This window comes from Cimex lectularius, unplaced genomic scaffold (genome assembly GCF_000648675.2).
Source record: "Cimex lectularius strain Harlan isolate CLEC.00 unplaced genomic scaffold, Clec_2.1 scaffold227, whole genome shotgun sequence".
In the NCBI taxonomy this organism is placed as follows: Eukaryota; Metazoa; Arthropoda; class Insecta; order Hemiptera; family Cimicidae; genus Cimex; species Cimex lectularius.
This window is the reverse complement of record NW_019392955.1, coordinates 19,233-45,297: the sequence shown is the minus strand read 5'-3', so window position 1 is coordinate 45,297 and position 26,065 is coordinate 19,233. Positions and strand designations below refer to the sequence as shown.

General features: G+C 35.4%; 2 protein-coding genes across 4 annotated transcripts in view; one reads left to right on the top strand and one right to left on the bottom strand.

Annotated features, from left to right (window-relative positions):
- The first annotated feature begins 5,081 nt into the window (after window positions 1-5,081).
- Window positions 5,082-6,894, top strand: LOC106663704. Of its 2 annotated transcripts, none has more exons than XM_014388753.2 (5): window positions 5,082-5,235; window positions 5,321-5,423; window positions 6,406-6,487; window positions 6,547-6,660; window positions 6,707-6,813. In XM_014388753.2, the coding sequence occupies exons 1-5, from the start codon at window positions 5,144-5,146 to the stop codon at window positions 6,718-6,720; spliced, it is 405 nt and encodes a 134-aa protein (XP_014244239.1). In that variant the 5' UTR covers window positions 5,082-5,143; the 3' UTR covers window positions 6,721-6,813. The 2 variants fall into 2 exon arrangements, with proteins under 2 accessions (XP_014244239.1, XP_014244238.1); XM_014388752.2 differs by having other exon boundaries at window positions 5,087-5,235; window positions 6,721-6,894.
- Window positions 6,859-26,065, bottom strand: part of LOC106663703 (phospholipase A1-like) — a 33,474-nt gene continuing 14,267 nt past the window's right edge. Inside the window, exons 2-8 of one of the 2 annotated variants that reach the window (XM_014388750.2) lie at window positions 17,675-17,732; window positions 17,431-17,576; window positions 16,941-17,025; window positions 16,694-16,866; window positions 9,544-9,741; window positions 9,254-9,425; window positions 6,859-7,123 (exon numbers count right to left, since the gene is read on the bottom strand). In XM_014388750.2, the coding sequence (XP_014244236.1) occupies window positions 6,868-7,123; window positions 9,254-9,425; window positions 9,544-9,741; window positions 16,694-16,866; window positions 16,941-17,025; window positions 17,431-17,576; window positions 17,675-17,732 (1,088 nt within the window). In that variant the 3' untranslated portion in view covers window positions 6,859-6,867. The remainder of the gene's footprint in view (window positions 7,124-9,253; window positions 9,426-9,543; window positions 9,742-16,693; window positions 16,867-16,940; window positions 17,026-17,430; window positions 17,577-17,674; window positions 17,733-26,065) is intronic. The other variant, XM_014388751.2, reaches the window with a different exon arrangement.

Here is a 26,065-nt window from a genome sequence, read left to right as displayed (position 1 = left end):
TTGCATCGAACTTACCAAGTTTTCCTCATTGTGAAAATTTTTATTCCAATGAAAACATCCACCTTATGACTAAAAAGGGATATTTGCTTATGAATATATCAAATCTTGGGATGAACTGGAAGAGACTGTACTACCACATAAATATACATTACTTTTTAAAAGGATAGTTCCTACTCACAGTAAGTTGTTTTGCAACGTCCGGATTTCGAGCCTTTTAGCTCATCATCAGGTTGAAGGGCTTCTCCAACCACGTCTCTCGACATGAATTGCCAAAGTAAACCGCTGATACCTCCGCCAACGCAACGTTCCAATTATCAGCTGATTTTTTTAATGACGCTCAATTTGAACGTGCGAAACGCGGAAATTATAACACAAATAAATATTAGAATAATAAATACTTAATATTAATATAAATTACTATAAAAATAATAACAATTAAAATAATTAGATTAATTATTTGGATGTTTGATATTATTNATAATTAATCTAATTATTTTAATTGTTATTATTTTTATAGTAATTTATAGTAATTTATAGTAATATTAAGTATTTATTATTCTAATATTTATTTGTGTTATAATTTCCGCACGTTCAAATTGAGCGTCATTAAAAAAACCAGCTGATAATTGGAACGTTGCGTAGGTGGAGGTATCAGCGGTTCACTTTGGCAATTCATGTCGAGAGACGTGGTTGTAGAAGTCCTTCAACCTGATGATGAGCTAAAAGGCTCGAAATCCGGATTGTTGCAAAACAACTTACTGTGAGTAGGAACTATCCTTTTAAAGAGTATTGAACACCACACTCACTCCATCATTTATCATTTCTATTAAAGATACATTTTTCAGTAAGTTGTCGGGTAGTGGGATAACAGACGAAGAGTACCATCGAGCCCAAATGATTTGGAAAGAATTTGATCGCCGTACTCTGGGAAAATACAGCGATGTATATCTCAAATCGGATGTTCTTTTGTTAAGTGACATATTTGAAAGATTTAGAACTTCGATTTTCCACTCTCACGGATTGGATCCTGCAATACATTGCCAGGGCTATCATGGGACGCTATGTTCCGTTTTCAAAAATTAGATTAGAGTTAGTAAAAGATTATGACATGCTTCTAATGATCGAAAATGGAATCAGAGGTGGGATTTGCCAAGTTTCTAACCGTTATGCTAAAGCCAACAACCACGAATTGTAACATTTCGATCAGAATCAAGAAGAGTCTTATATTTGCTATCAGGATTGCAACAATTTATACGGTTTAGCTATAACATATACCATATCGTGATTTTTCGTGGGTAAAAGATCTTGATATGATAAATATCAATGAATTAACCGAAGACGATGATTATGGTCATATTTTAGAAATTGATGTCGATTATCCTGTTTCTTTACACACTATTCACAACGATCTTCCATTTTTACCAGAAAAATTGATAATTGATAACCACCCTAAATTAATAACACAGTTATTCAGATATCGTGAAATGCGGTCGGTTGTGATGTAGGTTTCAGAAAAACATTTTCTTTATCGTTCAGGCACGATAAAGAAAATGTTTTTCTGAAACCTACATCTCACTCGACCGCATCTCACGATATCTGAATAACTATCGATTAACGGTCACTAACCTCTACACATAAATAACACATTTGAACGGTAGAATAAAATCTGTTTTTCATTACATGACTTTAAAGCAATCCATAGAACACGGTTTAGTTTTACGCAAAATTCACCAAGCTATAAAATTTAGTAAAAAAAAAAAAAAAATGGGTGTTGCCATACATAAACTTAAATAATAACCTTAGACAGCAAAGTAATTCAGATTTTGAAAAGGACATGTATAAATTGTTTAATAATGCGGTATATGGTAAAACTATGGAAAATGTTCGAAAACAATTGAATATAAAACTAGTTTCCGGAATCCTACAAATTGAAAAATACATGGCTAGACCAGATTTTAAAGATCGAATAATTTTATATGAAAATTTAGCCTCTGTCCACTTATAGAAAAAATCAATTACGTTCAATAAACCAATTTATGTTGGGTTGGCTGTATTGGATATTTCAAAAACTGTGATGTATAACCTTTATGATGTTATATTGCCAAAATTTGGAACGGAAAAAATTACTTTACTTTATACTGATACGGATTCTTTCATATACAAAATCATAACCAGACTTGTACTCGGACTTCCTAGAAATAAGTGGCTACTTGAATATGTCGGACTTACCGCTCGACCATAAATGTTATTCCCTAAAAAATAAAAAGGTTTTGGGAAAATTCAAAGACGAAACGTGTGGCAGAATAATTGATTCTTTTGTCGGGCTTCGCGCCAAAATGTATTCCATTTTATTTAAAGATGTAACCGAAATTAAAAAAGCCAAAGGAATTAAAAAATATTCCATAGAGAAAGCCCTATCTTTTCAGCAATATTACAACTCTTTGTTCAATGATATCAGTTCAAGGATTAGTATGTATCAGATTAAATCTGAACACCATCAAGTTTACACCATAGAATACAATAAAAAATCATTATGCTGTTTAGATAATAAGAGAATTATATGTGAAAATGGAATAGATACTAAATCGTATGGTTTTAAGGCCTTAGTTAATAAATGATGATTTTATTAGTTTATGTTTTATTAGTTAATGAATGATTTTATAAAAACGCGTTCCGTTACATGTATTTGTTTATTTCATTTATTTCGTTGTATGTATTTAATTGTTCCTAATGTTAATGTTTTATAACGTTTGATCTGTGATTTTTCTTATATTTTATTACATGCAATATGTATATAGCATACCGAAAAAGAATGTAAAAATCAATGAATAATTTATGTAATAAAAAAATAAGTTGAAATGATACCATGGACATTGAAGTGGCGGTAAAAGTACCGTAAACCTGTGTCAATGTATGGTCACTGGCGAGATCGAATATATTGAAAATAAACTTCGCGATGCTCGAATAAGTGTATAAAACCTTCCATATCATGCCGATATTAATCATTTCTTCATGTGAATCCGTATAACAAACATGTCGGAGGTAAAACGACAAATCGTAGAAGAAATTGATCGACCTGCGAAGAGCAATTTCAAAAGGCGTAAAGTAATATTGAAAGGAATCGTCGATTTATCGCATGCGGACCTGATAGAGATGATACCTTACAGTAAACAAAATAAAGGTTTCAAATATATATTGATCGTGATTGACTGTTTTTCGAAATATATTTGGGCAATGGAAGTAAAAAGGAAATCGGGCAATGAAATAAAAGGAGCGTTCAACAAAATTTTGCAATCATCCGAAGGTAGTGTACCAAGAAATTTGCAAACCGATCGGCAAAGAATTTTACAATAAAGAAACAAATTTTCCGTTTAAAAAATTCCATATAAATCATTATTCCACCTACAGTAATGCAAAAGCATCCATAGTAGAACAAGCGATTAGAACCTTAAAAACAATGTTTTGGAAAAGATTTAGCCAACCAAGGAAGGGTTACCATTGCTGAAATCGCTGCTCAATGAATACAACAATAAAAAACACCGTACGATAGGGATGGCACCGGCAGCTGTAAAATCCGGTAAAATTGAAACCCATTTATTAGAAAATATTTTCGTTTTAAAAAACAAAATTAACAAAAGGAAAATAAAATTCAAAATTGGGGATCACGTGAGGATAACGAAATACAAAGCAGAATTTAGTAAAGGTTACATTTCTTGTTTTTCACAGAGATCTTCAATGTATGTAAAATTAAAAACTAATCCTGTGACGTATATCTTGATGGATTCAACCGGCCAGGAAACAGCAGGAGGGTTTTATCAAGAAGAATTGCAGCTAGTAAAATATCCAGACAGCCACTTAGTAGAAAAAGTTATTAAGAAAAATAAAGGAAAAGCCCTAGTAAAATGGCTCGGTTTCGATTCTACACACAATAGTTGGGTCGATATGAAAAATTTAAACATATAAAGCAATCGTTTTTTGAATATTTTAATCAGTTCCCCTCAACGAATGAACATGATCCGAAGACGCAAATCTAAACGGGTAATTCCCCCTCCGAAGAAAATCGGTGGTTGTAAATAAATTCATTTTTTTTTTCTTTTTAAATCAATAAATAAATTTGTTGTTTGAATATGTTAAATTCAAAAATTATAATCATTGTAGGACGTGCCATAAAAAAGTACATTAACTTATGATTTTCGGTCTTATATTAGGGGTATTCACGATATTAACTCGTGTTAACTTGAATAGAAAAATGTCCAGTAAGGTCGTGAACGCCCTCTTCTTTTAGTAACATGCTAAACGTTAATTTTTTCCGCAATGCTGCGCGTGTCGATTGGTAGAACCAAAAAATAAAGCTATAACAGTCTTGAAGGCTTGTTGTTGTTTGTTTTCGTTTTCTATTGTGTTAAATTCTAAGATGCCAGACGTTAATAAAAAAGGAAAATTAATGAACTTTTTCAGTCAAAATGCTATCTACGCACTCGAAAACTACTAACAAATGACATGCTTCAATTCGTTCAGACATACCTAACTTGTAATCTAAGGTCTAACAGCCTACAACTTTATAGGATATGGGATGTATCTATTATGAATGAGAGTACAAGGACAGGGCAGAAATTAACAAAAGAAATGTATTGGTATGATTTAATTAATGCGTATTTAAGAATAAAAATACGTGTAAACAGAAAACAGCTGTTAAATTCATGGCTGCCATGTTGGTTACCTACGCCCTAACGGATTGAAAAGTTACTACATTTTCGACCTAACATCTAACATTGGCCCTGGCTTGTTACATCGAGTAATATTTACTAGCCGATTCTTACAAGTTTACGTCATCATTTTTCTCGATCTGACAGGACCTAACATACTTAACAGGTTTAACACAAAGATCGTGAATACCCCTATGAAGTTGTCTTTTTATAATGTCCATTGCTTGTACGAGATCCTTGGTCAACTGTTAATTTATTGTAGATTTTAATCAGTTTTCTAAAGACATTTTAGTAATATTCTAATTATATTCGTTGATTTCTGCTGTAATGTTCCATTTAACGGAGGAACATTTTTATTTGAATAATAAAAATGACGATAGTCGATATAAAATCACATGTTTTTAGTCTAAGTTTTTATATATTGTAGTTTATTCAAAATGGCAAAGATTAACACAGTCCCTGGCTACGAGACGACTTATAATCACTTTTACAGGGCGTACTGCACGACAGAGAAGGATTTGAACGTACGGTAATCCTCTTGACTTAATCCAACAACAGATCCGTGTTTTTTTCTTTGGCAAACAAAACCTGCTTTCCTACTTTTCTTTTCGCAGTTACGAAAAAAAGATAATCCAGCTTTCCGAGTTGGACGCGGAGGTGTGCAAACCGCGGCAAATCCCGTGCGAGTGCAGTGAGATAGCCGAATTGGAGAGAAACGTAAGGACGAACTACAAGCCGGCAGTACCAAGCCAGGGGGGTTAAACGTTTTCTGATGACGTCGACCTCTTATTTGTTCCGTCTTTCGCAAATGTCAAAACAGATATCGGTTTGACGTAAACTCGTAAAACGGGTGGTCGGACAAATCTGGACGTCCTGGATCCGTTTCACAAATTTGTCGAAGGATAAACCATATTTTTACTATTCTACTGACACCATCGCGAAATATTCATTATTTATCATTAGTGAAAAGTTATTTATTTTACAACTAATTAAGGTTTTTAGTTAAGATAAAAAAGTGAATGGCACGAGCGGGATTCGAACCCACGATCTTCGGCTTGATACACCGCTCTACCACCTAAGCATTGTGACCTCGATCCACTCGGGCACTAACTTCCTATCTCAACCCCACCTATTGAGTTTTCCCTCCTTTTTGCCATTTTTCAAATATCGTGTAATCTATTTGATTCTCGACGACAAATGAAATGGCCACGGAGAGCTTTAGTGAAGTATACTTCATTTTTAATCATTAAATTCACTAATTTCGTGGTCCACTTGACCAATTAATCTTTTTAATTTAATTAATTTTATCTCAACTAAAAACCTTAATTAATTGTAGTATATTAATTGGTCAAGGGGACCACAAAATTAGTGAAGTTATTTATTTTCATTTATCGTCAAAGTTTTTATATAGTTTTTTTTATAAAGAGTTGTTTATTTTACAGTTAGCATAGAAATTAGCATTACCACTCCTTACAATAGACATTATAAGAAATTTTACTTTTAAAAATTATGATTTATACAACCGTTGTACGAAACTTGAAACTTATTGGAGGTTTTTAATCCAATAAGAAGTGTTTTTGAAATTCAAGAAATGTTTAGACACCAATAATGTTAATGCACTATTGCCAGATTTTTGTGCCACTAATTATAAAAATAAGTATGATGATAAATTTATTTATCCAAAATGATATCGTTGCAGGCGAAGTGCGACTTGAAGAAATGGACCTATTTGGCAAACGCTAAAACCGAATACAGCGAAAAAATAGGATCCCCTTGGGCGAGTGTGTATCGTCTCAAATCAACAAATAAACCCATAAAACTCAACTTTTGTCATTTTCAGACTTCACTTTAAAAAGTACCCTCCCGAAAAAGCTTAAACGAGGGATGGCGTTGGAGGAAATGGAGAAGCTGGTACCCGCTGATTCGCCGACTTACATATACACCCTCGAGGAAAGTGAGTTCTGTTTTATTAAAAAAAAAAAAAATGTTTTATTTTACAGGTTTTATTTGTTAGACCAAAATCGCAAGGAGTGCGATTGGTGGTTGGACTCGCTCGTCTTCTCGGAGGATCTACAGTGCCGCATTTCGAGGGAGTACCAGAAGAGGCAGTTCCTCCTCTCGGAGAAACAGCTCCAGCGTAAAAGCTGAACCCGTCGTTTCATTAAAGCTTTATTGTAATAAAAACAAATATACAATTGATAAATAAATGGTAGATCGCTAGGTGGTAAGCTGAGAGAAATGCCTGCGCGTTCGCCGCACCGGAGGTTGGCGTGTAATATCGATACTTGGTCGGATCACTCTCCGCATCCTGGAAGACCTCCGGTTGGCTCTCATCGACGATTTCGCCATAGTCGTAGTTAATTGGCGAGCCGAACGGTGGCTCCTTGTTCGTCCTTAAATAATACGTTCCTTCCACACTGAAACAATAACGCATAATTAATGTCAAAATCTCAAAGAATTCACTCAAAAAAACAATATTCATACTGTAACCATCACATATAGAACTATCTTGCAAATCAATCATAAATAAGGTGGTAGAATAGTTTTTATTGTGTAACATCTGATAAAATGCTGATTATATAATAATAATTATTATTATTATTCAATATAGGATTCAGAAGAGATTTTACTAATATATTGTTATTGATCTTTGATACATAAGCTTAAATCTGCACACACGTGTACAGCGTTGATAGTATCAGTTGTCGCGGTCAATTCCAGCTTATTTAATCTATAAAAAAGTACCGGCAAACCTCGAGAATCACTCACCACGCTGGCAGTCCGGACTAAAAGTGGTGAACACACTTACCGGATGCAACCCTATACGACGCTACCCGACGCAAATCGAAAGTCAAATTTTCCATAAGATTGCATTACCCCCGTGCACATCTGCCCGATGCTATGCAACGCTAACCTACTCTACGCTCTGCGATCCCCACTGTCCAGATTTTCGTCTGGCAGCATTGAGTACAGTCGAAGACAAAAGAACCTGACGCTCATATTTTTATTCAATTGTCGTTGTATTAATTGCAACATACTTATGTTAACATAAACCAAATTAATCGAGATCAAAAATTTATTAGTTTTTATTTTAAAAAAAATTAATTTAACGGTTTGGTAGAAAATTGATCAAAACACCGGAATACCATTTCTTGATATAATGAATTTGATTAAAAATTAATTACACTGTTTTGCTCATAAAATTTAACTAACAATTTATTTCATGGTTTTGCTCATAAAATTTAACTAAGAATTTATTTCTTGGTTTTGCTCATAAAATTTAACTAACAATTTATTTCATGGTTTTGCTCATAAAATTACACCATTTTCGTCGAGTACGAAAGAATAGGACACTCATATTTTATGTAGTTTATTTCAAACAAAAATGTTTGTAATTTTGTCGTTATTTTAATTACAACATTCCTAATTTAATGTAAACCAAGTGAACGAGATCAAAAATTTATAAAAATTATTTAATTATGATGGTTAGGAAGATAATTGATCAAAACACCGTAATAACTTTATTTAAAACAATTAAGTTTTACTAACAATTTACTACATGGTTGTGCTCATAAAATTTAACTATCAATTTATTTCAAGGTTTTGCTCAAAATAATGCAAGAACAAAAGAGGCGTTGCGATTGTGATACTGATTTGTGATACCCGCTGTGTGACTACGTGGCGTGCGCTTGACGTCGCATAGATGTGCACACCCTACCAAAACGTGGCAAGGCGTTGCATCGGGGAAGTGTGTTCCCCGCTTAAAAGCTCGGTTTTATCTGACCCACCTAGGTTAGGTTCTGGGAGCTGGCAATAGCTAGGTCATTTCAGCCCCAACAAATCACTGCCTAAAAATCGCACCAATTTCCTCTTCAACTCATTCTTAAATACATTCATTCTTATTTAAATAATATTCACTCAGGATTACCATGACCGGTTACATGTATTATGTATAACTAATTAATTGAGGGTTGATAGGGTACTCAATACTCTCAGCCCGGTCACTTTCACGCAAATATATACATTCACACTCAACGCTGAGGACACAAAACTATCAATATTACATATAATAGTACAACCATGTTTTCTACAAAAACTGGAATAGAGGACCCAGATACTAAAATCAGGATGAGTTCCTACACGCTCCTTATATAAAGCCAAGGAATTGCACTCTTCAATTAGGCGGACATATCGAGCAAAGTTTCCCTAAACGACAGACACATTAGTACGCATTGGGACAAAAGTATATCAACCTCACACGGCCTATTTTTAATCGGGTGATGACTAGCAGTGTTTTAAGGCACTAAATTTTTCTTACTTAAAACTAAAATAGAAAAAATAACACGCTTTTGCAGCCACGTACATACAAACAAAGGTTGAGTTTGGCAAAATTTTATTTTCAAGTCCCTAATGTTTTTTTTTAATAAGCACCTTATTCAAAGTTTTCTATGTGAATATTTTTTACACAATAACCAATTTTCGTTAAGATTTTAAAATGTAGGGGACCAATTGGGGTTTCAATAACTTCACGAACTTATCATACTAACTTGGAGTCTGTGTCGAAGCCCATGAACGTCTTTTCATTTCCTTCACACAATCCTGTTTCGTAGTCTTTCCAGGACGGGCACTTGGTTGCGATGAAGCCGGGCTTCATGATGCTCTCTGCCAGGTATCTGTAGGCGGCGAGATGACTGCAGACAACTGTAACCAGGACCCCGACTATATAGGCATGACGAATCAATCTGTATCATTATTTTTGTAACAAAGAGCAAATTCATGTCTGATTTGCAAGTAATGTGATTAACAATGCTTTAGATTAAAAAAAAGGTTTTCTTACTAGAAGCGAGCTTGCTGAATTCGCATAGCGGTTGTGGCTCGGTGCCTCCGTTGGGATAGAAATCGACGTGGCCAAACGGCTCTACCATGGACAAGTAGCCCGAAGCCGTGTGGATGACGACCACATGGCCTGCGTCACTTTTGTCCAGTTTAAGCTCAGGTCCGACGTCGGCAAACCACGGTGACGGTGGATCGAGACCTGTAAAAGCGAACTTTTACGAAATTCTCGTACATTTTGTTCGTACTGTAGCCCCGGCAAGGTTGGAAGAAGTCATTTTCGTCAAACTATATATAACAAACAATAAATAAATGAAAAAATGACTAAATAAGTAACGCCTAAGAACACTGACAGACAAAAAATTCCACGAATTTGTAATATAACTTGCTTTGTATTTATTTTTATATATTAATCAAAGTTGCACGTTGTTTAACGTTTAATAGTTGAGTCATTGTGTAGAAAAGTGAAAAAAATGAAATTGCTAAGGAAAATATATAAAAAAAATTATAATTTAAAAAACACGGACAGATAAAATTTGTTTTAATTTTGTTTTAGATTTTCAGTTAACATTTCAATATCGCGTATTTCCTCATCTTGCCTTAATTACGTCTCGAAGACGCCTCGATATACTAGCCTGGAAATGTTTCTTTGCTGTAGGTTAGCCCATTCTTCAAGAATAGTCTTTTCAAGATCGTGGAGTCAGCAAATGATGGACGTCTTATTCGTCTTTTGAGGTTATCCCATAAATGTTCGATGGGATTCAAGTCTGGAGAACGGGCTGCCAGGCTAAGTCCCTGATGTTGTGCTGTGGCAGGTACGTATGCACTATTCGAGGGGACATGTGGACGGGCATTTCGGTGCATTATAGTAGGACTGTCGCTGATTTCATCAAGGATAGGCAACGCATGATGTTCCAAAGTTTCATCCACATGGCGAGTGGTCAAACACCCTCCACGAACAACAACCAACTTTGTGCCACTCTTCTTTGAAATTCCCGCCCACACCGTTACGACCTACATTGGAAAGGTTGGCTCTGGGAAAAATTACAGGCTGCGTACCTTTCAATTCACCTTCTCCACACTCTTTCACGCCCATCTGGAGATCCTAGAGCAAATTTACACTCATCTGTAAAATGTACAGCAGGCCAATCGACCAAAGACCAATGGGTGTGTTCTCGAGCAAATGCGAGTATTGCAACTCCCTGTGTCCTAGTCAATTCAAGCCATCAGTCCATACTGATTTAATCTTCTTCAAGCAGTGCGTTCAGAAATATGGACCCTAGGGCGTCGAAACCGGGTTTTCTACGGTAGAACCCAGTTTCTCGAAAACGTCTAACGGCGTCTCGCAGAGGTTCGTAGGGAACTCCGATGGCAATACCCGCATACCTGATGGAACGTCCATCATCAATAAGTGTCACATTACGCCCAACATCCTCAGCACTAAATGGCATTTTAAATTGAAAAATTGAAAGTAAGAAAACAAAGATGAAAACTAAAGTTTTATTTCTTCAGAATTCAAATGAGGCTGAATAAACATTTTAAATCCCGTAAAAATTAAACATTGAAAAAGCCTTTATCCTTGTTTTGGATTAAGGATCAAGTGTGTTTATGTCTAATTGATATTCCCAATTTACAACATAGCTTAAACAAATATTTATTGAAAAAAACAATGAGACAAATTATTAAGGGCAGAATTTTCTCTTATCAAGAAAATGAAAAAAAAAAAAAACAGTTGGATGGAATTTTTTGCCTATCAGTGTATATAAAAACATACACGGACAACGCAACGGACAATTACTCACTGAAGATGGCCTAAATTATTCGAGACAAACGTAAACCCTCGGGAGTACAAAAACCCAGTAATGTCATCAATGGTCGGTCTGTTTTTCACAAAACTTACTGAAAGAGGTGTTAATGCAGTTCAAAAAATTTAAATATTTTAGGAAATAAAATTAATCAAGGTTCACTAGTGGTCCGCTTGACCAATTCATATCTTCGTATTAATTAAGGTTTTTAGTTGAGATAAAAATGGTAAAAAGGAGAGAAAATTCAAAAGGTGGGGTTTGAGATGGGAAGTTGGTGTCCGAGTGGATCCAGGTCACGATAGCCCAAGTCGTAGAGCAGTGGTGTATCTAGCCGAAGTTCCAATCCCGCTCGTGACACCGACTTTTTTTATCTCAACTAAAAACCTTAATTAATTGAATTAATCAAGGTGTTTAATGTTAATGAAATTTTTTTGTTTCCACATTTTAATGGAAAGTATACTCCATATTTATCAATTACATGAGTCGCACTTAAATACAATTATTTTTTTAACTTTGACAGTACAAAATAATGCGAGGAAGTACTTTTTTTAATGTATTTTTTTTTTTTGCGTTATGAACTATGCATATTAGCCATGTGACAATTCATATATATGTGATCAAATTTGGGGGGTTATTGTGACAAAAGGGCCAGAGGCGACGGTGGGAATCGAACCCACGACCGCGGCGTGAGAGTCTCTCATGCTAACCACTCGGCTACCGCGGTCCCCAAATTTTTAATGTAAACATTTGTAATATATACATTTTGCGACTTTGAATGGGGCGAATGTCAAATATTGTTTAGAATTCGATATTATTTAACGAAGGTTCCAGAAAGCGGATGTGTAAAAGATAATATGGTGTTAGAAGAAGGACTCAGAAAGACCTTCAATTGGCAGTAGAATTAGACTGGTGAGACTTATAAGATTTTACCAAAAATTGCCACGACTGTTGAAAAGTGATATCCGTGGACTGTGGCCAGAATAACCGGGCTTCCTAAAAGTCGGCAATTACAAAATGTCTTATGCGTTTGTCCCTGATGAATGGTCTGTGAATTCTTCTTCGAACAGTTAGACAAATTCACGGAGAAATGTCACAGCGTTAACCCAGTTTTGGGTTAACAGTAAATAAATTCCAGCAATTAACGCCCAGACTTCCTGCCAGACTTAAACGCGTTATACCTTCTCGGGATCCAACTCGTGCCACACCCACTATAGTGGACTGTCGATAATTCGAAAGCAAAGTGACCACAAAAATAATTCATTTTATCAAGAGGAAAGAATAAAACTCAAGTTAGTAAGTTGTCTCATTCTAAAAATTTTTACTTAAATTTTATATTACACATAAATAACGTAAAAATAATGAAAATTGCATTATGTAAAAAAAAATCACGTAATTTTTGTTTCAACGCGGCCTGGCGTTCTTCGTCTAAATGATTTTGATTTTAACATTGAACAAAGTTCTGAGAACAAATTGACAAAACAGTGAGTACCGAACATAACAAATTAGCAATTGTAATCAGTTATGCGTTCCAAAATGGCCGTTTCTTTTTGCCAAGTTTGCGGCTTTTTATTAAGCCTTCCTCAGGGCTCTACAGAAAGATAAACATAGTTATTTTAATGGCATAGGCTCACAATGACCCCAATCATCTACCGTTAATCATCGCTGGTCGATAATTCTCCGTGTGATAACAAATTAGAGGAAATTCGAAGAAACCTGAAAACATTTATCAATAGTGGAAATTATGAGGGAAAAAATTCTAATTATAATAAGGGAATATGGCTATTTCGATTTATAGAATGGTCTCTTCTCTCCCCTTGTTACGAAAAATATTTGGAACTATTTAACAATAACAGATTTTTTTCGATTTAACAAAGTGTCCAACTGAAACGTTTAAATCTAGCTCAAACCTAGATTCACTATGCTCAAGGAAAAATGAGCGATTTTACAAAACCTGTAGCTTGGTCCTTTCAGTTTTTTGCCTGTCCGTGTAAAATTTTACTGTTTTTAACGAAATTAGTGAATTTAATGAATTAAAATGAAGTACACTTCACTAAAGCTCTCCGTCGCCATTTCAATTGTCGTCGAGAATCCAAACCGATTACACAACATTTGAAAAATGGCAAAAGGAGGGAAAACTCATAAGGTGGGGTTGAGATGGGGAGTTGATGTCCGAGTGGACCGAGGTCACGATTGCTCAGGTGGTAGAGCAGCGGCGTATCTAGCCGAAGGTCGTGGGTTCGAATCCCGCTCGTGCCATTAGCTTTTTTCATCTCAACTAAAACCCTTAATTAATTGTAATTTATTAGCTTTAATAAAACTTGTTTAATTATGAAGGTTTAAAAGAAAATTCACCAAAAATTTGGAAAATTATTTAGCGATAAAAAGCGTTTTACGCTTTAAGTGTTCTAGGCATGGAGTAAATAAGAGATAAAAGTATAAATAAAGTAAATATGGCCACATTTTGAAATATCCAATATTGTAGTTTATGTGTTGTAACTATTAATTATTTAGTGATTAAACAATTTAATTTATAAATATTGTTACTGACATTATTATGGTAATATTAAGTTCAGTGGGTAGGTGTATTGGCCGCAGTGTATAGAATAACCGCATGGATGTTAGACTCTGGTTTTGCTCTTAATAACGTGCATTACCTCCTCTGGCTTCGCAGAGGGCATTGATTCTTCCAGGCATAAAGTAAATCAGCGATCGGATTTCGTCTTGTGAAACAGAATCCCATTCTTTAATAAAAGCAGTTTGAAGCTGTTCAACCTGTTGGAGGCGGGGAAGGTGTCTAACCCGACACTTGGTCATGCCATGTGCTGACCAATGCAATGTGATAATCCCTGCATCCTCCAAATAGTGGGCGACAATTCGAGCTACAAGCGGTCGAGCATTATCATGCATTAACTCCCAGTTGTCCCAATGGAATGGGGGTCTGTACACAATATACATTGAGCAAATAGTTTAGTTATAAACAAATCTGGCAGACCTGTCAGACCAGGAGGCAGTGTGAGAGAAACCAACCAGTGCTGGAACTCTCTTTTTTTATTGTGAAGGTTAAATTTAATTGGATGCTCAGCTCTTGTTGTAAATGTGCACTGAGGAACAGGTTTGAGCGCAAAAGTAACTTGTTGGCTTTTTTGTTCGTTTAACCTGATCCACCAAAGATTGCACCAATCGGTAATGAGGTTCAGGTGTTGAATGTGCTTATGTTGCTAGGATAGGATTAGAGTGTGTTGATAAGGTTGCGGTGTCGTCCGCGTAGGTTGTGAGTTGTGTGTTTGAATGTGTGGCCATGTCAGCAGTGTAGATGGTGTAGAGGATTGGGCCTAGGATACTTCCTTGTAGAAAGCCAGCTTTGATTAGCGTGATAGGTGAAAAATCGATGCCGATTCTTACTTTGAACCATCGACCTGAGAGGAAGGATTTCACGATAAGGTAGTAGGAATGCTGGAGGATACATTTTAACTTATAGAGGAGGCCGGGGTGCCATACTCGGTCAAATGCTTCCGTAACGTAAGAAATACGGCTAAGCAGTATTGTTTGTTTTCTAGAGCCGAGGATGTTGTGCGAATACACTGAAGCACTGCTAAACAGTGGAATGGAGAGATCGAAACCCAAATTGATGGTCAGGAATTAAGTTTACAGAGTCGAATGTGGGAATTAGTATTTTAAGGAGACGTTCAAAAATTTTGGATAAAATGGATTGAGGCTTAATGGTCTACGAGAGGATGGGGCACTGGGGGATTAGTGTGGTTTTGGTAGTGGATTATTAACGATAGTTCCCACTGGATAGAGAAATAGGTTGTGCGAAATATTGCATTATAAATAGATTTTAGGGGTAATAAGATCATGGCCCGGGGATTTTTTTCCGGAAAAATAAACTGATTTTCTTTATTTCTAATCTAAAAAGTGTAAAAGGATTAGTAACACTCATAAAGGTAAACAAAAAGTTATTAATGTTATGTTTACGTTTTATGTTAACTATTAATCTTTATGCCTATTTATTATACAAAATAAACAAATAAATACAAGCGTCCGGTTTTTGTCTTAGATTGTTTATTTTTTAAGAGATAAATCATTTTTTATCAAGTATATTTTTCCATAATACCTCAAAAAATTTTATTTACCAGTATTAATATTACTATTTTACAATAATAAATACATTTTTCGTGTTTTAAAAGATAAAAGATTTATTTAAATAGTTGTTTTGATGAAAAGACTTCTCCAGTTTTTATTTAATCAATGGTGTATTAAAAAAAAACAATAGAAGCTAAAGTGGGAATATAAGCAGAAACAATAGATACCTACACTACAGGCTTTAACTTTTTAATAATTAATTATTATCTCAATCATTACAATCTGTTAAAAAATAAATATAATTGGGATCTATCTTTAGAATGTAAAAGGCTAATGAAACAAAAATAGTGTTAAAAAAGTATGCGTTCTTTAAAATTTACTATATTCAGTTATATGTAATCAATGAAAATATTTTCCCTTGTTCGAAAAGGGTATTTATAATTGATTATCGTTTCTGGTGACTGGAAAATCTACCTGCATTTCATATAAAAGTTCAAACATTATAAGATTAGATAGCACAGTATTGATTTTTCAGTTGGTACAATAGTTTATTTTTTTCGTTGTTATTCTCCCACCATTAACAATAAAATAAAAAAAATAGAAAAACGTGTTTTTTGCTATAGCAATACTTCATTAACCCATTTTAGTTGTAAAGAAAAATTTATGATTTCCTGCTCTGGAGTGATTAAAATCAATCATCACGATTAAACGGAAATCCGGCTAAGCTGCATACAAAGCAACAAGATGGCCCTCCCCGTACAATTCGAAATCGGTTAACTCTAGCTAAAACTATTCTTATACAAGCCCATAGTTAATGTTTTGATAAATTTTGTTGACAAAGAGTAAACATAACTCAGAAATGGTCGATCCTATCAAAATTTTCCTTTTAGTAAAAGTGGCATAAAATAAGCTGTAGAATCGAATTATACAATAAAGATAAGCATTCTCATTTAGAATATCGAAGTTAGTGTCATTTCTGAGCAAGATGGGAAAGTTATATTAAATCTGTTACCATTACGCGATTCCTAATTAAAATTAACTTGGGGATTTATAAAACCATTTTTCCTTGTTAATAGTTTCTGAATAAAATTGATGTACTATAGAAGTTGATAACCCTGTATAGAATCTTAAGTTTTTTTTTTAAATTGGAAAGTCATCGATTTATATTTCGTGTTTCAAGAACTATCCAAGCTGGTGCAAATAGGAAACCCATTCACGCTTTTCGTTGTATTGACGTCTTTTTGTCCTTATGAGTGAATTAATTACCAATTATTTTGTCGAGGTATCCGGAAGATTCTTTGATCGTGTAACCGGCTATTCCAGCAACGTGTGCGCCCAGGCTGAAACCGATCAAAGTCGTGCTTTTCAGGGCGATGTAGCCGTCTTCCTGAGCGGCGAGGAGGAAATTTCCCACGTCCTTCCCTACTCTTTCCATGTTCCTAGGAAGGAAAAGAATTTGTGAAGTCATTACGGCCAAGTTAAAAAATTAATTTTAACAAGAAAAAAAAATTACTTAGCGGCGCTTATGTAATCTGGACCTTCGGCGGCTTTCTCATAATCGGCTATTATTATAGTGTAACCTTCTCGTCTCAACAAGGCTGTAAATTCAAAAAATAAAAACAAAATATTATTTAAAAATGTGCAGTACTTCATACTTCATAGCGTATACTCATTTTTTTAAAAAATTTATTTATATGAAACGATGATTATGAACGGATGATGCTTAAACACTAAAAAACACACTTAATAGTGTAAATTAATAAATTAAAAATTAAAAATAACTATAAGTCGAATAAAATCTAGCTCAATATTTCGTTTATTATTAAATAGGAAAAAATATTATTGTTGTTTTTAGATTTGCTTTTTAAACTGGAACGACGGCCAAAAACTGGCTGACTCTTCATGTCTAAAGCAATATTGTCCTTATTTCAAAACAGTTCCATTTACGCTATTTCAGCAATAGATATGAAGCAATTGAATAAATTTGAACAGGTTGAAAATACCTTCGGCTATCAGAAGATTCGAGGAAGAGTTGAAGTTACCGCCTAGGCCATGGAGAAGGACGACTGTTCGGTTTGGCTCGGAAATGTCGCTGTACTTGAGGTCATCGAGAGAATCGGCGAACTCTTGGAATTTTAACGGGTTACCCCTTTTAACACCAAATTTTGCTCATTTGACACTTTCACAAAATTAGACCATCGGCCAAATTGGGCGTCAGGTCTGTTACATTTTGACTAGAATAAATACCTTTCGATGAGGTAGAACATGGTTTTACTTTCATCGACGGGCTTTCCATAATTCCTACCTGTAAAAGAAAGAATTGATAATTAAAATATGAACTTTACAGACTTAAACGAATTACATAAAATATTAAACCCCTTATAATTATTCCCAATTTTCACCTTATCGTCTTTATTGAGAGTTACCTCGAACAGCATAGGGTTAGGGATAAAAGAGGGGCCACAAGGCTTTCTGCATCTCGACCTGAATAGAACTATTGTGCTCCCTTAGTTTTTATAACTCGCCAGATTCAGGTTGTTAATCATCATAGCTTTGCCAGCGGATCCTTAGTGTAGTATCTTACTTGCGGTTTTTCTTGTTCTAGTTGCAAGAACCTGCATAGACCTTCACAAAAACATAAAACTTGTTCTGCGGTCTCCTCCTCCTCGGCAGTATCTGCGCAGTGTTTCTTCTGTCTGTACTCCTATCCAGTGCATGTGCTTTCTTAAGTGGCAATGTCCTGTCAGGAGTTGGGTTGCGGTTGCCTTCCAGTAATTCTGTTGTAAGTTTTTCGGATGGTCCTTCTATGAATCTCTTCGCGTGCCTCATACCTGTGGTATTGTTCCACCTGGTTTTGGACACATTAACGATCCTTTTAAGATGTATGCTCTTTTGCTGCAGGATGCTAAGCCTCAATAGAGTTCAGGACTCAGATAGTCCATGTTGGCCCCCCTCTTTGGCGAATATGTCAACCTTTTCGTTGCAACTATGCCCCGAGTGTCCAGGACCCATGCCAGGGTCAGGTCATTAGTGTCACTGACGTCGGGGCCTCCAAGCAGTTCCAAACACTCTTTACCTTCACCTCAGATGAGGCTAGTGCTGCCTGACTGTCAGAGAAGATAGCTATCTTCCTGGAATGTATTCCTAGCCTATGCCCTGGCGCAGTGTTCAATCGCTATGATTTCAGACTGGAAACCTGTACCACAGTTATCTAGGTTTACCGACAGTTCGGTCTTTGGGTTCATCCCCAAGACTCCAGCTCCCGTGCCCTTGTCGGTTTTCGGGCCGTCAGTATACCAGTAGGAGAACAGCATGAATAATTCTGTTTTAAAATTACTTAATCCCGCTGGTTTAAACATATTTTGCGCGGACGGAACCGGAAAGAGACAAAAGCGGGTTATTAAAGGGGCCCTTAATTATTATTTTTGTAGCCGTAACACCGTTTAAACGATATCCGAAAAATTAACCTTGCGTTGACCGACAAAATTTCATAATGTCATTATATATCTTTATAAAAGAAATATATTTCCAACCTTTAAGTTTAGAGTCGCGCAATGGCGTTTAACGCGATCAGACGTGTTTTGTTTCGCTCTATGAAAGTTTCTTTTTTCGATGGTTTATTCTACGAAAACTGACCTGAAACTTCTCCAGTGGGTAGCGGACCTTATAAATAGTGTGTTGTGGAAATAGTGTGTTAAAAATTATAGTTTCGCTAACTTAAAAAACAATTTAAATATTGTAACAAACGGAAAGAAATTGAAAATTGCACCAGAAGTAGGCCAGTTACACTCCATAAGGATTGCCTTGTCAGCAGAAAAAGGTAGGGAAACGCTTATCAGCAGAAGAACGTCTCGGAAAACTCCGAGCGTTCAAAATCTCACTCTTGCCCCTTCCGCTCTACCAAACTCGTCTCCAGTCTCTATCCTGTCCGGTTAGGAAAGGATCGAAAAGATGGGAAAGACAGAATAAATAAATCCCCTTCAATTGCAATTCGCACAAGAGCGCAAATGTAATGAGGAATTACAAAACATGATCGTAAAAATGAAGGCCTATATTAAGTCCCTAACTGGAAGGAACAAAAATCAACACCGAGCCAGACTGAAAAAAAATTCACACTACCGACTTCTGATGAAGAAGAAGAAATAGTAGCCAAGAAACGGTATGGCTCGTTCAAAAGAATAAAAAAAGAAAATTTATTGTCTTCTCCTGAAAATGTGAGATCAAAACTTCAAGTAATACTTTTGATTTAATCAAAAAATCAGTTGATAACAGATCAGACAAAAAACAAGCAAAAGTGCAAAGGCCACCACCCATAGTACTAAGCAATGTGACTGATATGAAGCCAATATATGAAGCTCTCAAGGACAGAAAATTAATTCTAAAGCTAAACTCATGATCAATGATCAAATAAAAATTAACGTTGACAATGAAACTGAGTATAAGAGAATTACAGAACTCATGAACAGCTCAAAAAACATCGAGTGGCATGCAAATGAAAATATACAAACCAGGCCTATAAGAGTCATGGCCAGGAATTTACACCCATCTTGTGATCCAATAGATATTGTAACTTGCCTCCATAACGAAGGTTTTAAGATAATATCAATTGTTAATAAAATAAGAAAGACGAAGGAAAAGACAACTCCGCTTCATTTGTCCATGCCCAGTTTCGAAAATACCGAACACATTAAAAAGATTTTCAAAATCCGACATATATGCCATATAAAAGTCAAAATGGAAGCCATTAAAAACAGCAAGGCGATTCCTCAGTGCAAAAAATGTCAACGATATGGTCATACACAAAAATATTGCAAACAACAGCAATATGCGTGAAATGTGCTGGCGAACACCTAACAGCAAACAGCTCTAAGCCGAAAGAAGAAGCTCCAAAATGCCATAACTGTGCAGGTGATCATCCCGCAAATTACAGAGGATGTATGATTGCGAAAGAATTACCAACAAGGAAAAACCACATAAAATCAACTAATAAACGTGATTCTTTAGTAGTAAGGGCTCCTCGGCCCAGATCAATTAAAAATGGAGTAACCTACGCTCAAGTAGCCCGCATAGACATCCCAGAACAAACAATGTCAACGTACAATCAGGAGCACATGGTGGAAATGATGGCCAACATAACCACCGCAATGACCAAACTTTCTGATCGGCTAGAAAGACTAGAAGCAAAATTAGTTTCAAATGCGCCGACAAGATCTTAAAATTGCATTGCAACTTGGAATGCAAATGGCATACTAGGGAAAAAACAAGAACTTGAAATATTTCTAAATACGCAGAAAATTATATTTGCTTAGTAACTGAAACCCACCTAACAAAACAGTTATTTTTAAAATTAAATGGCTAAAGAATATATCACACCTTCCAGCCTAATAACAACCCTAACGGTGGTAGCGCTATCATCATAAAGGACAACATACGACACTTCGAATATCGATCTCTTCAAACTGATGAGATCCAACTCACCGTGGTCGTACTCAACTCTGCCAAACATAAAATATTTATTGGCGCAGTATATTGCTCGCCAAAGCACAATCTAATGTGTTCTGATTACTCGAGACTCCTTGAATACCTAGGCGAAAGGTTCATAGTAGGCGGTGATTTCAACGCTAAACATGTCGACTGGGGATCCAGACTGACTAACACCAAAGGCCGCGAACTAAGGAAAGCTACGCGAGGGTGCATCTATCATTCTACAGGGAAAACAACCTACTGGCCAACAGACTGCAACAAAATACCTGATCTCTTAGACTTTTTTATTACCAAAAATTTCTCCTAACTTCATTAACGTAACAGAAAACTTTGATCTAAATTCTGATCACTCAGCAGTTATACTGACGCTAAGTGAAAGGATAATACAAAACAATGCAAGCCAAAATTAGTTAATTTAACTACTGACTGGAGTAGTTTTGCTTTAGACGTGGATGCAAAAACAGTCCTTAATGTTCCTATCGATTAGATTATGAATTAGATAATGTGCCAATTAGATAATGAAACAGAGGTGTTCACCTCAATCATTCAGGCTTCAGCATGGTGTAATACTAGGCAGACTATCCCCCAAGGAAATTAAAGAACTAATAAATCAGAAAAGGAAGGCTTGGAGAAGAAGGCAACATTCTTAACAATATGGCTCAACAACTTAAACGGAAGCTAAAAAAACTAAATGACGACTCAATCAGAAATATCTAGAAGATCAAACACTAGGCAAAGCCACTGACTACTTGTGGAAGGCCATAAAAAAGTTAAAATACCAATCGCCCAAATTCCTCCATTAAAAAAAAGAGGATGGTACATGGGCGAGTAACAGCAGAGAAAAAGCCGAATTGTTAGCTAGTTAACTTGCTGAAATCTTCAAACCAAATGAAAACAACAATGGCAGCTTACTTGAAGTAACAACCACACCACAAAAAGAAAATATAAAGATTGTTTCACCTAAAGAAGTAGCACAAAAAATTAAAAAATTACCTGCTAAAAAGATTCCAGGATATGACCTTATCACTGGAGAAATACTAAAACAATTGCCAAAAAGGGGTATAGTTAAACTAACATACCTATTTAATGCTGCAATCAGACTAAAATATGTTCCCAGCATCTGGAAATTCGCAGAAGTCATTATGATAAAAAAAAAACAGGAAAACCGGCGAACTAGGTCTTATCATATAGACCAATATCGCTACTACCGACAGTGTCTAAACTCTTCGAAAAGTTATTATTAAAACGAATAAAACACATTGTAGAAAAAAAGAAAATGATTCCTAACCACCAATTTGGATTCCGAACAAGACATTCAACAATAGACCAAATTCACCGAGTAACGGACGTAATAGAAAAATCTCTTGAAGAAAAACAAGTTTGTTCTGCTATCTTCCTTTATGTCTCACAAGCTTTTGACAAGGTCTGGCACGAAGGACTCATCAATAAACTAAAAGGTATGTTATATTATCAGTTCCTACCTAACAGACAGACTGTTTCAAACAAGAAGATCAATATTCAAAATTAAAAACAATAAATACAGGAGTGCCAGAAGGTAGCATATTAGGTCCACTGCTTTACTTGTTATACACCAATGATTTTCGGAAGATTAAGTTAAAATTGCTACGTTTGCAGATGCCACAGCGGTGATATCACTAGGACCGACTATCACCCATTCAACCAAAATCCTCTAAAATGCATGTAATAAGATACACGAATGGACAAAAAAAAAAGGAAAATCAAGCTAAATCAGCATAAATCAGTTCATCTAATCTTTACAAACAAAAAGGTGGACCAAGTTCCGTCGCTCACAATCGATGGAACTACTATACCATACAGCAATACAGCAAATATCTGGAATGACCTTAGATGCCAAGCTGAGATGGAAAGAACACGTGAAGCAAAAAAGTTCAGAAATAGGTTTAAGATATAAACTATTGTGGTTGATAGGACGTTGTACCTTGCTATACAAAATAAAATATTATATAAACAAGTCATAAAGCCTATGTGGACATATGGTATTCAACTATGGGGTTGCACCAAACACAGTAAAATCAAAATCATACAAACACGCCACAATAAAATCTTATGTAACATGGTCAATGCACCTACATACATAAGGTACATAAGGAATAAGGACTTACATAGGGATCATAAGATCCCTGACGTCACGGCGGAAATACAAAGATTTGCCGCCAAACACCAGGCTCGCCTCAGCCAGCACGAGAATGTGGAAGCGACCAAAGTCTTACATAACCGAAACATGGTCAGAAGGTTAAAAATAACAAAGTCATATGAACTTGTGTAGTTAAAAATGAATAGTGAAATGTAAATCTTATTGTACCAATGGGTTTATAAGAATGTAAACATTTATTTATTCTATAATATTATTTAAAATTAATGGTTGATCTGATAAGACCAGTTTTAATAAATAAATTTAATTAATAAAAAACCTTTAAATTTACAACGTATATGTACGTATATTGTTTTGATGGATAGGTCCTCATACTTTTGCACACATTGTTTTTAATATCCACTGGCAGTGGAAACTGCTGGACGGTTTTGAGGTAACTAAGGAAGGTAGTAAAACGTCATCCCATGAGTGCGATTAGGGAGGTCATTAAAAAACATACATTCATATTTATTTTAAGATCTTGTTTATAAGGAAAGAAACTTTTTTTTCTAAAAGAAATTGAAAACACTGTGCTTAAATGGTTTCCTAATCAAATAACAATTTTCTAACCATTTAGCAATTATATGACATTATATAACAAGTTTGTTATCATCCGATAGTCATCAAGATAACTCAATTCAAGACAGATTGTATCGGGTGGTTAAAAATGTTAGGAATTTTCAGTTTTGTGACGATCCGGCCAAATGACGACGACCGTTTCCACAAATTGCGCGACACAGTTGAACGTCGTCCCTCTAATTTTCATCCTGACAGTTTCACTCGCTCAACTTCTGCCATGTACTTGAAACAAGTTTCAGCCGTTGAGATCTAAATCACAATGCAGAAAGCTTCCGGGTCAAGTGGGAGGAAATTAATGGAAAGTATCTTTGGTAATAGCTTAAGGTATTTTTAATAATGACATTGATTACATACTCGCTTCACTTAATTTCCATCCTTCGCAGGATTTCATAAATATATTTTTTTCTGTTTTCTTATTACAATCTGTAATTGTTATTTACAATATGTAATTTGCGGATACATAAACTTACATACAACTAATTACATTGAGGGGAGCAAATAATAATATCCTCCCTCTTCACTTTGTTTATGTTGTTTTACTGTTTAGTCAGCAAGGAGGTCGCGGGGCCATTCCTCTTGAGACTCCTTTTGGGGTTGTAGGGATGGGTTCTATTGGACAGGGCTTGCGCAAGACTATTTGGATGGTGGGAGAGTTTTTTGTGGAACTTGGTAAATTTTTGGGGAATAAATTTTTGGATAAAAAGAATTTGAAGGTCGTTGAGATTTTGAGCTTTTGAGACATAATAAAGAGCATTTTCAATGGATCTGATGATTTTAGATTGAAAGGATTGGAGTCGTTGGATATTGGAAGGTTTAGCTGTTGCCCACAGTTCTATTCCGTATGTCCAAATCGGTTGTAGTAGTGTTTTGTAAATTGTAAGTTTGTTTTTTGTCGATAGTTTAGACTGTCGTCCTATAAGTCTGTGAGGTAGACCAAACCGTCTGTTTAGGTTTTGTCGTGTCAGTCGTGTATCCTTATTCCACGTTAGTCGTGAGTCTAGGTGGAACCCAAGGTAGCGAACACAGTCGGATTTGGGGATATTTGTTTGTTCGGGATTTCGGATTGTTGTAGTATATTGATTTTTTGATTGATATTTGATTCTATTTGAAGTCTTTTTGCATTACGGATTTTGCTGTTTCCTGGGGTTGTTTGTTCAAGTTATCATATGGATTTTTTTCTTGATTGCTGACGATAGTTCGGCAAATGCTGATGACCTGGTAGTTGTAGAAGCTCTAACGTAAAAATTAGATATTAATTACCCGGCGATTCGTGGCAAGTTCAGTTTAAATAAGATTAAGAACGAAAGATGTCAAAAATTATTAAGAAAGAAAAAAGATTTTGGCTTAGCTAAGTAATTTTAGGAAAACTAAATTATTACAGTGCAGTTAGTTAACTGTATTTATACTCATTATAATCATATTCTATGTCTGTTTCTTTGAATTTTGCTTTTAAATTTTACTCAGGCTGTTCAGCCAAAGAGTCGGTTTTTCACAGTTGATGTGCCTTAAGGCGCAATCAGAGATAACCCCACCTTCCGATAAGGATGATCGGACTAGAAGTTGAGTTTAGCGCTGACCAGCCAAGAGGTGACAACAAACCTGTTGAAAACAACACAACGAGGCATTTTTTTTTGTTCTTCTCTTTCTCCTTTCTTTACTACCAACATCGCCCAACTTTGGAGTCTGGACTGCGTGAGCGAGTCATCCTTTACTTCCAACGCCACCCGATGTTGAAGCTGGGACTACGGGCACGTCTTCCAGGGCAGTGAAAATTACATTTATATGTGTTTCGGTGAAGGACAGCGAATCAAAAAACAACATTATTTTTTTGTCATTTTTTTATGTTAAAAACATTTTTCGCAAACAACGAAAACCTTCTCAAAGAATATTTATGTTAATTTCCGAGACTTGCAAGTGTTGCCTTTTCTTCTTTTCTTCTTTTTAATTTCTGTTCCATTGAATTGTCAAAATATATTTGTGTACTCGTATGTCCTTTTTTTATATCCTTTTTGCACGCATTGTTCATTACACCCCCAATCAATTTGGATTGATCGAAGAGTGCGGGGGATTCATTAACCTCTCAGCCTATATTGCTGCATTTCTTACTAACTGTCATACCACCTCGGGTGTTAATAAAACAGCTAAATTATTTAATGTTGTAACACCAAATATACGTACTTATGAGTCGGGATTCATGAAATAAACAATATTTTATATTTCTACATATATAATATTATTTTTTTAAATTGGATAATATATCCAAGAAAAATAGACTTTATTGATTTTACCGTCACCCGTTAACAAGCACGCTATTTTAAGTAAATTAGGATTCGCTATTTGAGATAGCATACCGTTAAATCTGCGCATGCGCACTTCAATGTATTTAGCGTTACCGTTCAAGT

Bases quoted from the DNA above. Each gene is read 5' to 3' on its own strand.
- LOC106663704 (XM_014388752.2), top strand. From the start codon at position 5,144: ATGGCAAAGATTAACACAGTCCCTGGCTACGAGACGACTTATAATCAC. The intron at 5,236-5,320 runs GTAATCCTCTTG...TTCTTTTCGCAG, and splicing joins GAGAAGGATTTGAACGTACG to TTACGAAAAAAAGATAATCC. The intron at 6,488-6,546 runs GTGTGTATCGTC...TGTCATTTTCAG, and splicing joins AATAGGATCCCCTTGGGCGA to ACTTCACTTTAAAAAGTACC.